The sequence below is a fragment of the Pelodiscus sinensis genome, chromosome 1 (genome assembly GCF_049634645.1).
Source record: "Pelodiscus sinensis isolate JC-2024 chromosome 1, ASM4963464v1, whole genome shotgun sequence".
Lineage (NCBI taxonomy): Eukaryota > Metazoa > Chordata > Testudines > Trionychidae > Pelodiscus > Pelodiscus sinensis.
This window is the reverse complement of record NC_134711.1, coordinates 147,432,101-147,446,572: the sequence shown is the minus strand read 5'-3', so window position 1 is coordinate 147,446,572 and position 14,472 is coordinate 147,432,101. Positions and strand designations below refer to the sequence as shown.

Below are 14,472 nucleotides of genomic sequence, written 5' to 3'. Positions count from 1 at the left end.
GAAGCACAGAGAAGCCAGACACTTTGCAGGTGGGGAACTTGCCTGAGTGTCTTGCTGGGTTGCTAGCCAGGAGCCGCCTAGGGTAAGCACCTCCCAACCAGAGCCTGCAACTGGCACGCCCTTCCCACACCACCAGCTCCTTGCCCACGGTCACATCCCCATTCTGCCTCTGGTAACAAAACAAACTCTTTCTCCCCTTTTGCATGCCTGCCCCTGGTCACAACTCCCTCCCAGACCCTGCACCCCCTTCTACACTCCTCTCCAACATCAGAAACCTTTCCTGCTCCCAAACCACCTCCTGGACCCTGCACTCCCTCCTGCACCGCAATACCTCTGCCAGTTCACTCCTCCTCCCTCTTTCACACAAGCTTCTTCCTAAACCCTACACTTCCTCCATTAATATCATAGAAGAGGGCATCCCTTGACCACTTACCAAATTCTTGGAGTGGCCCTCATAACAAATTATTGCCCACCCTGGTATAGACCAGTATTTACTGCTCAGGAAACATCCCTGCACATCCTTCCCTACTACGTCAGTGTCATGTGGAGTTTAGAAATCCTGCAGGATATCTGCCTTCCTCTCTCTTTCCCTTAAAGGCCCTGTGGAGTTTAAAACACAAAATAAGGAAGTCAGATTTTACTAAGAGAAATAGGCAAATAGAATCTGGCACAATGTTCCTATCCTGATCTTCAATGCTGTGAAGCTCAGATTTGGATCTGATCAGATGCAAAATGTGGGAGTGTGCGGACATAAGGCTGTGATTCAAATCCATCACCAGAGATTAAAAAGTGCATTCCTTTCTGTCTGCAAGAACCGTCTTGGCCCCCAATTAAAAATAAATGACCTCCGCAATCCTACACCCCCACTATTTACAACTGCAGTTACACATTTCTTCTTTATCTTTGCTTTACTGTCCGGCATGGACTTGCACTGACCCTCACAATTTACCTTCAGCCCCCCCACTTTTCTATGTCCACTTAAATCATAAACCCAATCCTTCCCTTTTTTCCCCCAATAATCAGACAAGCTGTCTTGTCTCTCAGTCCCATGGAAACTCTTTGCTAAAGTGTTGTCTTTCCCTTATCTGGAACAAATTTCTCCACAGATGGGCCATCTTTGCCCTTCCAAAGTCCAAGAATAATGCTTTTAAGTATCAGCAGACACAAAAAGATTCAGCTGTACCATTCCTGTGGGATTCCTATGAATTTAGACACATCTACTAAGATATCTATATCAGAGTCTGAATGGAGCTTTATTTTTATTATATCCTTGAGCAGTTGTTGAAATTTTCTGCCAGAATGTTCTTATCTTCTGGCACTCCCAAAAGAGGTCTCGAGAGTCATTGATGTTGTCTGAACAGCTCCTGTTGTCTGCCCTCTCTAAAGCCTAACCTATGTACAAAAAAACCCCCAACAAATGGTCTGGTAGCACTTTATAGACTAACAAAACATGTAGATGGTATCATGAGCTTTCGTGGGCACAGCCCATCTTCAGTGCCCATGAAAGCTCATGATACCAGCTACATATTTTGTTAGTCTATAAAGTGCTACCAGACCATTTGTTGGTTTTTTAGATAAATAGGTTGTTGTTTTTTTCTGTAACAGCCTAACTCAGCTACTCCCTGAAGCCCTATTTTATATGGGGCCATGTTCTGAAGTCCTTATTCACTCTAAATTCATCAAAACCAAGTGGAGTTTTGCCTGAGTAGAAGAGTAGAGCATGGCTCTACTGAGTAGGAGTTTTGCTTCAGTAGAGTACAGCATGGTCCTGGGATTTGGCTCCTACCGACCATTACCACTTGCTCTACTGATGATCAGGAAAGTGTGTGGAAGGAGTGCACTGATTATAGCCTCAATGCTTACTTATAACTATTCCTGATTTTATAGGATCGGATTTTCAACGGAGCCTCTTAGCTTGTGTCTAAAGTTTGCACCCACAAATTTTAATTAGCATGCACACAAGCATCTGCATGTGCCCAATGAGATATTTAGAAATCTGACTGGGAATTAAAAAAAAATACACCAAAAAACAAACGGTCTGGTAGCACTTTATAGACTAACAAAACATGTAGATAGTATCATGAGCTTTCGTGGGCACAGCCCGTGTACAGACTAACTCGGCTACCCCCTGAAGCTTCTGGGAATTCAAAGTTCTGGTTGCTAGCTGCAAAGCATTAGGAATCAGCTAGCTCAGAAACAGCCTCTCTGAATTACTACTCCACACACTTTTGCCTGCAATGCTGAAGCTCATCTCTCCCAAGAGGGAGCTTGAGGCAATGCATCCTAGACTGAGTCTCCTTGCTCCAAGAATTTCCTGTCAATAGTAATATGTTCTAAGTCCAATATTAGGAACATTTAAGATCCAATCCTGTATGGGGAAGAGTCAATGTGACTTTAAAGAGGGTTCATGGCACACTGCACCACATAGGAGGCACTTACCGCCTTGCAGGAGGGGGCCCATATAGAGTGTTGTATAATACATCTCTTTGCCCAACATTTTTGCTAACGGCTTGTCAGAGCACCCTGGGCATTCAAACTCCTGCCTAGAATTTCTTCATCTCTGTTTTTTAAAAATGAGGTTCAGCTGGCTGCCTTGGGGTATTTGCTACCTATATTTGGGAAATTGCTCTTAAACTGAGTCATGTCTGGAGGACCCAGACACTATGGGGAAAATTAACTTGTAAATGTTTTTTGCTTTTAAAATAGTGAATGCACATTCCAAACCTGTTTTGAAAATATTGTCCATAAAATTTAAATCTCTCTTCCAAATGCATGTACAATAAATGAAGACTCGTGTAACCTGCTGTAATAGATCCTGCTACACTTATCTAGTGCTTCAACCACCTTCCTGTTAACTAGTTCTTTATGTTTATTACTGTTTCCGTGAAATAGTCCTGTCCAAGATTCTTGTATAATCATAGTTTTAAAACTATAGTTTTAGATTATTTCCCAAGTTTGCAAGCTCTTTACCATGTGACAAATTTCCCTCTTCTAGCCTCTTTCTTAAGAACAAGTCCTGCAGGAACTTACTTTGACTTCAATGGAGGTCTTGCCTTAAAGGAGCATGCTTAATTTTGAAAGTTCCCATTAGAACCATTTGAAAACTTCTCTTTTCCAATGAGAGAAATACTAGCTCCCTGAGAGTAACAGCTTTCAGGAACTTGAGATAAGAGTCATATAAGTAATAGCTCTGCAGACCAGTACTACACCTTAGCTCAAACAGTCTCCAGTCTTTGCCAAAGTAATTCTGTTTCAGCCTTGGGAGCCCCACTAACATTAAAGGGGATGTGGTCAAGTTATCTGTAGAAACCAGGAATTTTATGGTATTGGAAGCAGCTGATAGAGGGAAATAACAACATGTTGGTTCATGTTCATGAAGACACGGGAAGTAATTCTCAAGACACGAGAAGTCATTCTTCTGCTCCTCTCTGCACTGTTTAGGCTGCAGTTGGAGTACTGTGTCCAGTTCTGGGTGCCACATTTCAAGAAAGATGTGGAGAAACTGGAGAAGGTCCACAGAAGAGCAACAAAAATGATTAAGTTCTAGAAAACACGACCTATGAGGGAAGACTGAAAAAACTGGTCTTGTTTAGTTTAGAAAAGAGAAGATTGAGAGGGAACATGATGGCAGTTTTCAAATATCTAAAAGAGTGTTATAAGGAGGAGGGAGAAAAAATTTTCTCCTTGGCCTTTGAGGATAGGACAAGAAGCGATGGGCTTAAATTGCAGCAAGGAAGGTTTAGGTTGGACATCAGGAAAAAATTCCTGCCTGTCAGGGTGGTTAACACTGGAATAAATTGCCTAGGGGGGGTTGTGGAATCTCCATCACTGGATATATTTAAGAGCAGGTTATACAGACACCTGTCAAGGATGATCTAGACAGTTCTTGGTCCTGCTATGAAGGCAGAGGACTGGACTTGATGATCTCTCGAGGTCACTTCCAGTTCTAGTGTTCTATGATTCTCTCTCTTCACACCCTATATTCAAATAATGCTAGCAATTTTTCATCTCCATCATCTAACAGGAGGAGGGATGGGAGGGTCAACAGGACATCAGCTCTTCCCACAGAGTTAAGTATCCTTAACTCATACTCTGGCCCATGTGTACATGCAATTACATAAGGCTCTTCTATTACTTAACTATACAGGTATAATAGATATCTAATGATGCAACTGTTTACATATGTCTGAAATATAAATAAAAGTGTAGTTCCTTTATATTTCCTTTTACTGTGTTTGATAAATAATTTCAGCAATGAAGATATAATGATATAATGCCTCTGTTAAAGCACAGGTACAGGAGGACGAGGTTGAGTTTCCCTGATTATAATTCTTTGTAGTAACTCATGCGTCTGGTTTCCCATCTCTGGCCTTACAAGATATTTTTAATCCCACAAAAAGATATGATTAAAAATATCTTGTACGGCCAGAGATGGGAAAACAGACGCATGAGTTACTACAAAGAATTATTTTCCAGGTGTCTGGTCACCCACATGCCCAGGGTGTAACTGATCGCCATGTTGGGGTCCCGAGGGAATTTTCCCCCAGGTCAGGTTGGCAGAGACCCTTCTCTCTGAAGATCAGACTATATGAGAAAGGATGGACTGATCTGGGGTTTGAGTCTTGTCATTCACATTTTAGTATTGAATTTAGTGTTGGTGGAAAGTATGCTTAACACTGACAGATTTATAGATTGAAATCATCTGTCAGCAGAACAGGTACAGCATGGGCAGCAGCAAAGCAAACTTCCCCCACACTGCTCCCTGCCAATGTGTGTCACCCTTCATCTTGACCACATCCAGAGTCAAGGAAAGGAATTAATTCCACACGGCTTATTAAGTGCTTACTAGTTTCTGCAGTAAGGCTGCTTTTGTGGCTTTCTATTTGTGCTGTCAAAAATATCAGTATGACATTTCACATCTCATTAATGAATTTTTTTCATCTTTGTGAATAGGATAAGTCAATTTGTTTGAAAATAAGGATTTTTTTGTCATACTCATTTTCAGGCCTTTTCGCTTGCCTTTTGCTTTCCAAAAACATTACAAAGTAAACCCAAATCTTAGTTTTATCCAGTAGTCAGGTGTCTCAAAGTTAAAGGGCATTCTCCTTTACATCAAATTGTACAGTGCTTCTTCTTCCATCATCTCATACCTCTTTCTCTCTTCTCAAAGCATTGGGCCAGCTTTAGGAAAGCCTTTCAGTGTTGTTTATTGGTTCTATCACAACTGAGATCTCAAGAAGAGGCCTTAATGAACAAAGTCAGAAGGTGGAAGGAATGAATTTGTTGTAGAAATGATTTGTATAGCAATGATCCCAACAATTTGGTTGCTTCCAAGACTGACCCCCAGGCAGGTTATTTAAGGATGTCTTATTTTTTACCTGATATTTTTATTGCTTTGTGCATATTTTCTTTTTATTGGCCTCTGTAAAGTTTAGCTGTCTTCTGAGTTCTTGGAAGCTGGCTGCTTCTTCCTACTCCTTCCTTTTGTACATTTTACAATATCTTAAAAACCACTCCAAAAGAGGTAAACTATATCACCTAAAAACTGATGAATGTGAGGCCTGACACAACCCAATGAAGGGATGATTGTAAAATTGCAATATATTGAAGATCTGATGTGTATTTCTGTCTTTTCAAAATCCAGTTCCAATTACTCATTTCCTTTTTTTTTTCTTTTTGAGGAGGGGGGTTATTGGTATCCTGGATAAAATGGAAAAGGTCAGGAAACCTGTGCGGACTCATCTTTGAGTTAATACAATAAAAATATACATACAGCAAAGGTGTTGGGCCTATTTGATTGTACTGGGCCCTGAGTCTTCCAGGTCCCCAACATGCATCTCACAAAGCATCATCCTGATCCTGTGCCCGAAGTTGCATCTCTGGGTCTGCCAGAGATTTGCATTCCCTAATTGCTCTCCTCCATTGTGGGTTGGGGTTGCAGCCAGAAGACAAGCCAGAATGAGGAGAAACAGAGTTACAGGAAGACAAGGAACCCCAGTTGTAGGGAGGGAGCTGGTGGGGAGTCCTGCACATATTACTTTACAGAAATTAGAGCCAGCCCTGCATATCTGACCTGTGTCACTTTCTCAGCTTTCTTAGGCTGACTGAATAATCATGATCTTATCACAGAAAACTTTCTGGAAAGTATTCTGAAGGAGACAAAAATAAATAAATAAAAGAGAGAGAAAGGGAAGCCTGAGGAGGCCTTGCTGATGACATTATGGAAATAACATGCAACAGGCTGAGAAAGCTGATCTAGTGTGTGGAACGGTGTTTCACCAGCTCCCAGCGACTTGTCAGTGCGTTGGTGTACTCACAATCAGATGACCCTGTGTGCACGGGCAGGTTTGTTGGTGACTGTGATGAGTGGGTGAGGGCTGGGCTCAGAGGCGGAACAGCTTCAAGGTTCAGGCAGGAAAGGCCTGGCTTGGCGCTGCATGCACCCGTCTGAGTAATCTCATTCTCCTCAGACGCCTTCTGGTTTTCAGCTGTCTTGGGTTTCTTCCTGAAAATAAACAAAGAGACTTTTGAAGGGACTAACTGCATATTTTGGAAAAGGCATCTTTAGAATCTCTTAAAGATAACTTGCTTTTTTTCCCCTCTCCTTAAAGCAGGGTAGCAGGGAGGATTCTCCTCCACGCCTCTTGTTTGGAAACAAACTGCTCCTTGTTTTCACTCTGATGCAGTGGCCCTGAGATCACACTAAAGTATATAGGCCACGTGAGAAGCTCCCATTCTGTTCCTACTGACTATATATGTTAGAAGCTGTCCGAGTACTTTACACAGTCTGAGCTCCATGTGACAAATATTGATCAAGGCTTTATCACTGTGAATTGAAAATTATACAGACATATAACAAATTTATCTGGAAAACAAAGAAACACTTGATGTTTCCAGTTCAAGAAGTGTGAAAGTTAAGCTGGTATGTTCAGAAGAAGATTATGGGAGCATGGGGCAAGGATGGTGAAAGGGATTGATTCAGAAAGGCAAAGGTCATCTATACAGGTGAAGCAATAGGACTTAGAGCCTTATAAAATCAGCAATAGCCACACTGTGGGATGGCTTCCTTTACTGCTCTTAAAAGAAGAGCCCTTACCTACTAAATCTAATATTTGTACTTTAGTGCACTCTAAGGCACTTTGAAAATATTGAGACTAAAGCTTCAAAAATACCATGTGAGGTGAAGAAGCATTATTATACTCATTTTACAGGTGGGAAAACTGAGGCATGAAGAGGAGACTAAAGCTTCAAGAATACCATGTGAGGTGAAGAAGCATTATTATACTCATTTTACAGGTGGGAAAACTGAGGCATGAAGAGGAGAAGTGACTTTCTTAAGGGCATACAGCAAGTTTGTCACAGAAAGGAAAAAAAGCCCAGATCTCTGTGCTTTAAGTCCTAGAAAAATGCTACCTCCTCTTTACAGACTTAAGTTACAGCTGGAGCTCTAAATGGAAGTTTAATTCACAAAATCATTATCCTGGAGAAGCAATAACCTGCAACTTTTGGCCAACAAAGTGGCTGCCCTAGTGTATGTCTAAATGCATCCAGGTGCAGTGCTAATAGAAGTAGTGAGCAGAAAGTTGCTGGGGTGGGAAGTAAACACGACAGTCCACAAACTACCTGCCATAATGGCAGGACGTGTCACGTACAGCTGTTCATAGGTATAACCCAATGAAACTGGATTTCAAATGCTTTTTTATTTGGCCTAGAATGATGCGAACTTCAAACACAAATAACTGTTGAAGAAAGAAACCGTCCTACAATGTTTTCTCTACAATGGTTATGCATTAGTTTTCAGCCCTTAATTTGTGTAACAGAAGCTCTGCAGGTTCTCCTATTGTTTTATCCAGTTTCCCCACTTCACAGCAAGGAGAGAGAGCACTAGACTACAAACAGAGCACCAAACTAACCATTGCCATAATTCCTGAAATGGCTGGAATGGATGCTAAGTCAGAAGCCTGTTTCCCTGGTAAATGCAAATAAATAACACAACCAGATTCCTCCTATATTCTACTCCACCAAAATCCCCACTTCATGTGTCCTGAAAAGACACAAGCTCATTAAGACAGCAAAATCCTACCTTTGAGAAACAGTCCTGCTGCTTGCCTATCCTTAAAAACAAACAGATTTTACAAAACCTTTTCTAGAGTCCAAGCACCAGAAATGAAAAAAAGAATAAAAGACAAGGAAGAGACATACACACAAGAAGGAAAGAGCATCTATCACGCAACAGAGAGCAAAGCCACTTTGCCATTAATCAAGAACATTGTCTCCAGTTATATAAAAGAATTATATAAGCGTGGCATTTCTGAGGGCATAGCATGGGGAAGCTCTTGTTAAACCTTGTTGGCTGCCAGTTCTAGCTGGTCACCCTCAGAGGGCAGCAGAGCACTGCCTGGCTTCAGGCTATTCTGCAGTGAGACAAAACCTCCCTAGAATCTTCCTCCTGATCACCATGCCAGAGGTTAGTCTGCCAAGCTCTCTTTAAAAAAAAAAAAAAAAAAGGCTTTGCCGTAAGTGTTAAAATTATACACTCCAATGAAGTGTCTCCTCAGCCAGAAAATGAAGGCTCAACTAAAAAGTTAAATAGGTCCGCCCTCCCCCACTACTCCCTCCCCCAACAAAACCCAATTGAGCACCCAGACACAAAGTAACACAATAGAGAAAAAAAAGGGGGGAAGGAAAATGCGAAAAAGAAGAAGAAATAAAGGAAAGACAAATGCTACATAAACACAAAGCAAAACTGGGTGCATGCACATACGCACAGAGGCATGCTGAATCTGGGCCAAGAACCACGGGTTTCCTCATGTTCGGGGTCAGTTGTCAAAACTACGTGGCTGCAGCCATCTGTCTTATGCTGGTCAGTTCTTATTGGACTTCCCAAATTGGATGAAAAGCACAAAAACATTTTGGCCTTCCTGCTGCTCAAGTTTCTGATTCCAGAGGCTGCTTCAGGGTTTCAGATACAAGTTTTTAGGTGACTCGAGGCTGACTTACACTTGCTGTTAACCCCAGTGGTGCTGACAGCTATAGTGTGCTTTATGTTGGGGGAGCTGCCCTTCCCAAAATCAGTACAGTGGAGAACCATATTCCCATACACTGTATGGAAGGGAACATGTATTAAAAATACATTGAAAATATAATGGGCTAAATTCTGAACTCACACCAGAGTAAAACGGAAGTAACTCTGTTAGCTTCAGTTGAGCTACTTACATTTTTTATTGGAATAACAGGCTAGAACTGTATCACTGCAAACTGCATGAAAATCAGCCAGTTTTGAAATATTGTAAGTGTACTTCAGAGAAAAGCCTGAAAAAGAAATTGAGCATATCAGCCCCCCAGATCTCAGCATGCTTGAAGAAATCTGGATTCCAGTTCTGCTGCTAAAATCTACCTCCAGCCAGAGCCGATTGCCACATGGCAATATATTTTAGAAACGTGAGTAAGGAAAGTACATGAGAACACTTCAAACAACCACACAGACTAACTCTTGTTGCATTTCCTATGGCCAGTAGAGAAATATCCACCAAAGCTCTCATCCTCAGTAGCTTCCTCCCTCCGCACATGTGTACATCCCCACCTCTTTTTGCAGCACTATTAAGTTGTGAAGCTTTCAGGCAATGCAAGTTCTTGTTCAGCCAACAGTGGATCTAGGACCAGAGTGGTTGGAGAGGCTGGACATATGCAGACATCCTTGTCCTTGGTAACATATTTACAATATATTATAAGGGTTAGTCTTCACTGAAAGTCAAGTAACTCTAGTGTGGCTACTAACTCATGTCCCATCATCACACACAAACCCTGTGCTTGAGCTGGGTGACACTTTTCACTTGAGTTAGCTGACCTGTGATAGAGCATAGGCAACCCCTCTTATTAGCACAATTTGCCAGCTGACACCACTAGCACTCTGTGCTGCTAATCCAGCCATTGTGTGAAGTTCCAGGATCAGTCTGCAGTGTGGTTGCTCTCAACATGGACTAGGCTAACTTGAGAGGAGTTAATTCAAGTGTAGATAACGTAAGTTAACTCTACAATGAAGAGAGAGCCTGAGTCAATGTTGCTAAATAATTACAACTTCTCTGGCGCCATAAGCACCCAGAATCATGTACAGAGGCAGCTGGGCTGCGCAATGGCCTTTCCAGCTCTCCTCCCCATCTCATCGCGTGCTGACTCCAAGCCCCTCTCCCTGCATTGGGCCATGCTCCCAACCCCCACCACCTGCTGGACCACAGATGTGGCTGGACCACAGATGTTGCCGGACCAGAGAGTCCCAGTTTATAGAGGTGCAACCTGTAGTAATAGGCCCCTGCATACTATAACAGCCAGCTATTTACTGCTAGTTACTAGAGTTACTCAGTTTCATAAGGCCCCAGATGTTCATGGTATCAGGTTTGATTCCCATGGAAGACCATGCTCTTTCTTTGTATGTGGTCATGGTGTATTATATTAGCTCATTCATTTATTATATTAGTCATTCAAGCGGAGTATGAAAACACTCAAGGCACCATTATCATTTTTACCCCTCAAAATAAACAAAAACAGTGGACCATGAGGAAAAGGGGGACAGACAATGGGGAAAAGGACACTATGAGAGATGGCCCTGATGTATAGAATCCTAGAAGTTAGATACAACTTATTTATCTTAGTCAGTGCAGGATTGTATCTTAGTATTTATTTAGTATGGTTTCATCCAGTATTGTTTTAAATGGCCCTTGTAGCGAGGCTTTAACACGATTCTTTTGGAAGATTCGTCCTCAGCAAGATACATCTCTTAGGAAGTGTTTCATGATATTTACCACTTAAAATACTTCCCCTTCTTTCTTCGCTATATACTCTTCATATATCCACAGAGTGGTATAAGTCCACACCATGCATTAGTCATCGTTTAACCAAACTGCACTTATTTAATAGATCCTTCAAACTTTTCTTGTAAACCGATTCCTCCAGCCTCTGAGCCCTCCAAAGTGACGATATCTTTTTGGTAACTAAGTATCTCCTCCTCCCCCTTTTATGTATATAAGCACTGCAGTATTCTGTCATAAAGGTGTAGAAAACTGACATCTCACAATAATGCAGCTACAACATGATTTTAGGAACAGAATGTAAAGCAGCACGAATTTTTGTTTGTTTTAAAAGCAGATCAGATCAGAACTGATTGGGTGTGGCGCACAGCTTGAGAAAGAGGCCTATCTCCTTGCTTCAGAATGTCTCTGAAACCCAAAATTGCACTTATTTTTCTTGCTACGACATTACAATTCAACTCATACACAATTTGCTGTCCAGCAATCCTCCTCAGTCTCTTTCAAACATTATGTCTCCCCAGGTTTCTCCCTCACAACAATTATCTGTGTTCAGGATTAATTTCCCCCAGATGTATTAACATGTCACAACAAGCCAACCTCTCAGTCTGGTCTCTTTCAAAGATAGGCAATGTAGTTTGCTCAGCAGCTCGCATTTCTCCCATGTCAGCTAGCAAACATTTGAGGGCCCTTTTGAAACAGACATCGGCCAATGTCCCAGTTCTGAAAATGGACCCAAATGCTCTATGTCTGAGGTTCTCCGCTTTTAGAAGCATGCCAAGCCAATTTAAATTGATGCAGGTTATTAAAAAGATTCAATTTCTCTTGGTTACTCTTTAGTCAGGTGTGATCTGGGATTAGTGGATGAGACAGGGCAACTGAGTGGTTTTTTTAAGAGTTTCTAGTTACTTTCTCAAGCCCCATCTCAGAGCACAGATCAAAGAGCTAATCTGAGCAAAGGATAGGTGAGCCCAAAGGCAATATGCACAGAGCCCTTTAGATCAACATCTATTAGCACAGGGAGGCTCTGCGTTGGTAAAGGTGGTGGCTGAACTCTCCAGCCTCTAAAAAAGGAAATTGTTCATGGTCAGGCATGGGGCCCTATGGCTGCAGAGAAAATACAGAGAAGGTGCCTGTCACATTGTTTAGAGGAAAGCTTTTCAGTGATAAAAACAAAGCTGAATTATTTACTGGTCAAATTATGACTGCCCTGTGTCAATACACTGGGAAAGACAGGTGACAAAAAGGTTAGAATAAGCTCTGCCTTCCCTAATGCATCTGTAAAGGAGGCAGTCACAATGAGGCCATTTGCATTCCCTGAGTACAAGAGGTCAAGCAGATATGGCATGTAACTGTGGATTTTGTGTGGGGGGGGGAGGGGGAGAGAGAGACACACAATTTAAAGGTTCTGGTGATATTCAGCGGGGTTCAGGATAGGGCACGTACTAAGGATGTTAACTTTTTTTGTGTAAACGTGTAACCGCTTGAAATTTTAGCACTGGGATCCAACCGAGCAGGATAAAGCTATAATGGGAGGCACAAAAACCTGTCCATGAAAGCAGGAAGCTACAGTTAATTTCACCAGAGAAGGTTTTTTGCTTAAAAAAACAAAACCAAGCCAAACCTTATATTAAGGAGAACAGAGATCTGACCATTACATTTTAAAACTGGAAGATTACACAATCTAAGGCAGAGAGTAAGAGATCATTTCAGAACACCGTGAAACTACAAAAGACAGAAAACCCACTGAGAACGTCAGTGAGAAGCATGGGGATTCAACCAAGCTTCTGCAAAACTTCAGTGACAGAGAGACCCAACTTGAAAAGTACAGAGCTACAAGAACAACTGAGACTTTACAAAAGCAGTTCAAAACTTTAACGAGTTGCAGGGAAATCAAACTGCAACAAGAAGGAATATACATTGATTGAATCAAACTAGTAACTCTACAAAAGACAAAGAAATCTGCTAAAAATATAGGGCAAAATGCCACAGAGACATCAAGACTTGAATTTAAAATAATAGTCAGGGATATCCTAGTAGAGTAAGACACAGCTAAAGGATGTAAGGAGGTCAAAGCTCTGCTGAACTATACTTACCAACTTTTTACTGATTTTTTACACCCACTTATTTCCCAGGTAAATGCGTAAAGTCAAATTTAACTTTTGTTGACCAGCAGTGGCCAGGTGTTAAAGGTTTTGGGGTGGGGGTTTTGTTTGTTTTCTGTTTCCTTTTTTGCTGAATCAAGAAGTTTTTCATAGGACATAAAATTTACTTACAGTGGTTTCCAAATGGTGTCACTCTTCTGGTAAATCACTCCAAGCTTTGGCCCTAGTGCAGATGTTCATTGGGGCAGGGGACAGAGAGAGGCTGTGTCTGTACTGCAAAGAAACAAAAGGAAAAGAGACGGGGGAATTGTTAATTATTTATCAAGAGTGAGAGTATTTGCTGCAAAGTTAATCAGTATTCTCCACGTCTATATGACAGAGTGAAACCTAACAGGGCTAAATTCTGTCCCGTGTTCCATCTGGGAAAACCCAGCTATAAATGAGGATAGATTCTGATCCCTTGTCTCCATGGCCCAACTATCCACCTATTTTGGGTAGGTAAGATAGGGAGAATCAAGCAGCAGACTGTCACACAATAGAATTCCTTCCTGGTCTTGCAGGTTTACTGATATGATTGCAGGTGCGCTGATAAACAGCAGGAGCCTTAGTGCAGAAGAGGCACCAAAGTTTTTCCTGTCATGTAACCTAACCCTGCTCAGAGCAGAAGACAGGAAGAATTGGCTCTAAGCTAAAATAGAGTTGAAGGGAGGAAAAAGACCTACCATGCTCCCCCCTACTTTCTTTGTATAAAAAAAAAAACAGCAGGTAAATAAAAGTGTATCCATCCAAAGGCAGAAACTCCACCTACTCACTCATTTGGACACCAGTGGGTATTACTTTAGTGACCCAAAATTAATTATAAAAACACCCCAAACCGAAACCAAGGATATGATTTATTCTTAGTCATTAAGCTACCATCAAACCCCAAGTAGCAATTTTATGCCTGAAATATCTTCTCTGGAGGCCATATCCTGCTCTGAGAAAGGGGTAAACTCAATGGTTTAATTCAGAATGGGCCCAAAGAAAAACTCAGATCTAACCATTCAACAGTTAAACTTGACTTTTACAAATGACCCTTGCTTTTATAAGTGGCCAAACCACATCATTGCATCTGAACTCTACTAAAACACTAGGATTTTTAAAATCTTTTGTGATTGAACCCATCACTAGAGTAACAGGGCTGCGGGGGATGGAAACATATCTGAAACCAGCATCCAGATGATGAGCTAAATCATGAAGACATGCAAGTATCCCCATGGATATCAGTGTCTCCAATCCTGCCCATGCTGAAGCCAATGTGGCTACTCATAGGAACACTGGATTTTCAGTACAATCAATGAAGAAAAATGAATATTTGCTTCATCAACAAAATCAAACAAAGCCACAGGTGAATAAAAATGATACAGAGTGTCATTGTTATTTCACAGGTAATTAACATTACTGAGCAGGTCTGAATGCATGCTAGGAAACGCATCACAATAATATTCAAAACCACTAATCAATATAGGAGACAGACTGGAATGAGTGCCTACCAACACAATTAAGCATTCTCTCAGTGCATTTTA

The 14,472-nt window shown here is 41.5% G+C and overlaps 1 protein-coding gene across 47 annotated transcripts in view; it reads right to left on the bottom strand.

Annotated features, from left to right (window-relative positions):
- The window catches only part of ZBTB20 (zinc finger and BTB domain containing 20), a 723,674-nt gene that overhangs the window by 40,930 nt on the left and 668,272 nt on the right, over positions 1 to 14,472 (bottom strand). For 42 of the 47 annotated variants that reach the window (XM_075906071.1, XM_075906010.1, XM_075906161.1 and 39 more), the window contains 3 exons: positions 13,079 to 13,180; positions 9,217 to 9,312; positions 6,318 to 6,505 (listed from right to left, as the gene is read on the bottom strand). In XM_075906071.1, the coding sequence (XP_075762186.1) occupies positions 6,318 to 6,505; positions 9,217 to 9,218 (190 nt within the window). In that variant the 5' untranslated portion in view covers positions 9,219 to 9,312; positions 13,079 to 13,180. Of the gene's footprint in view, positions 1 to 6,317; positions 6,506 to 9,216; positions 9,313 to 13,077; positions 13,181 to 14,472 lie in introns of those variants that run through there. The other 5 variants (XM_075906257.1, XM_075906265.1, XM_075906273.1 and 2 more) reach the window with 3 other exon arrangements.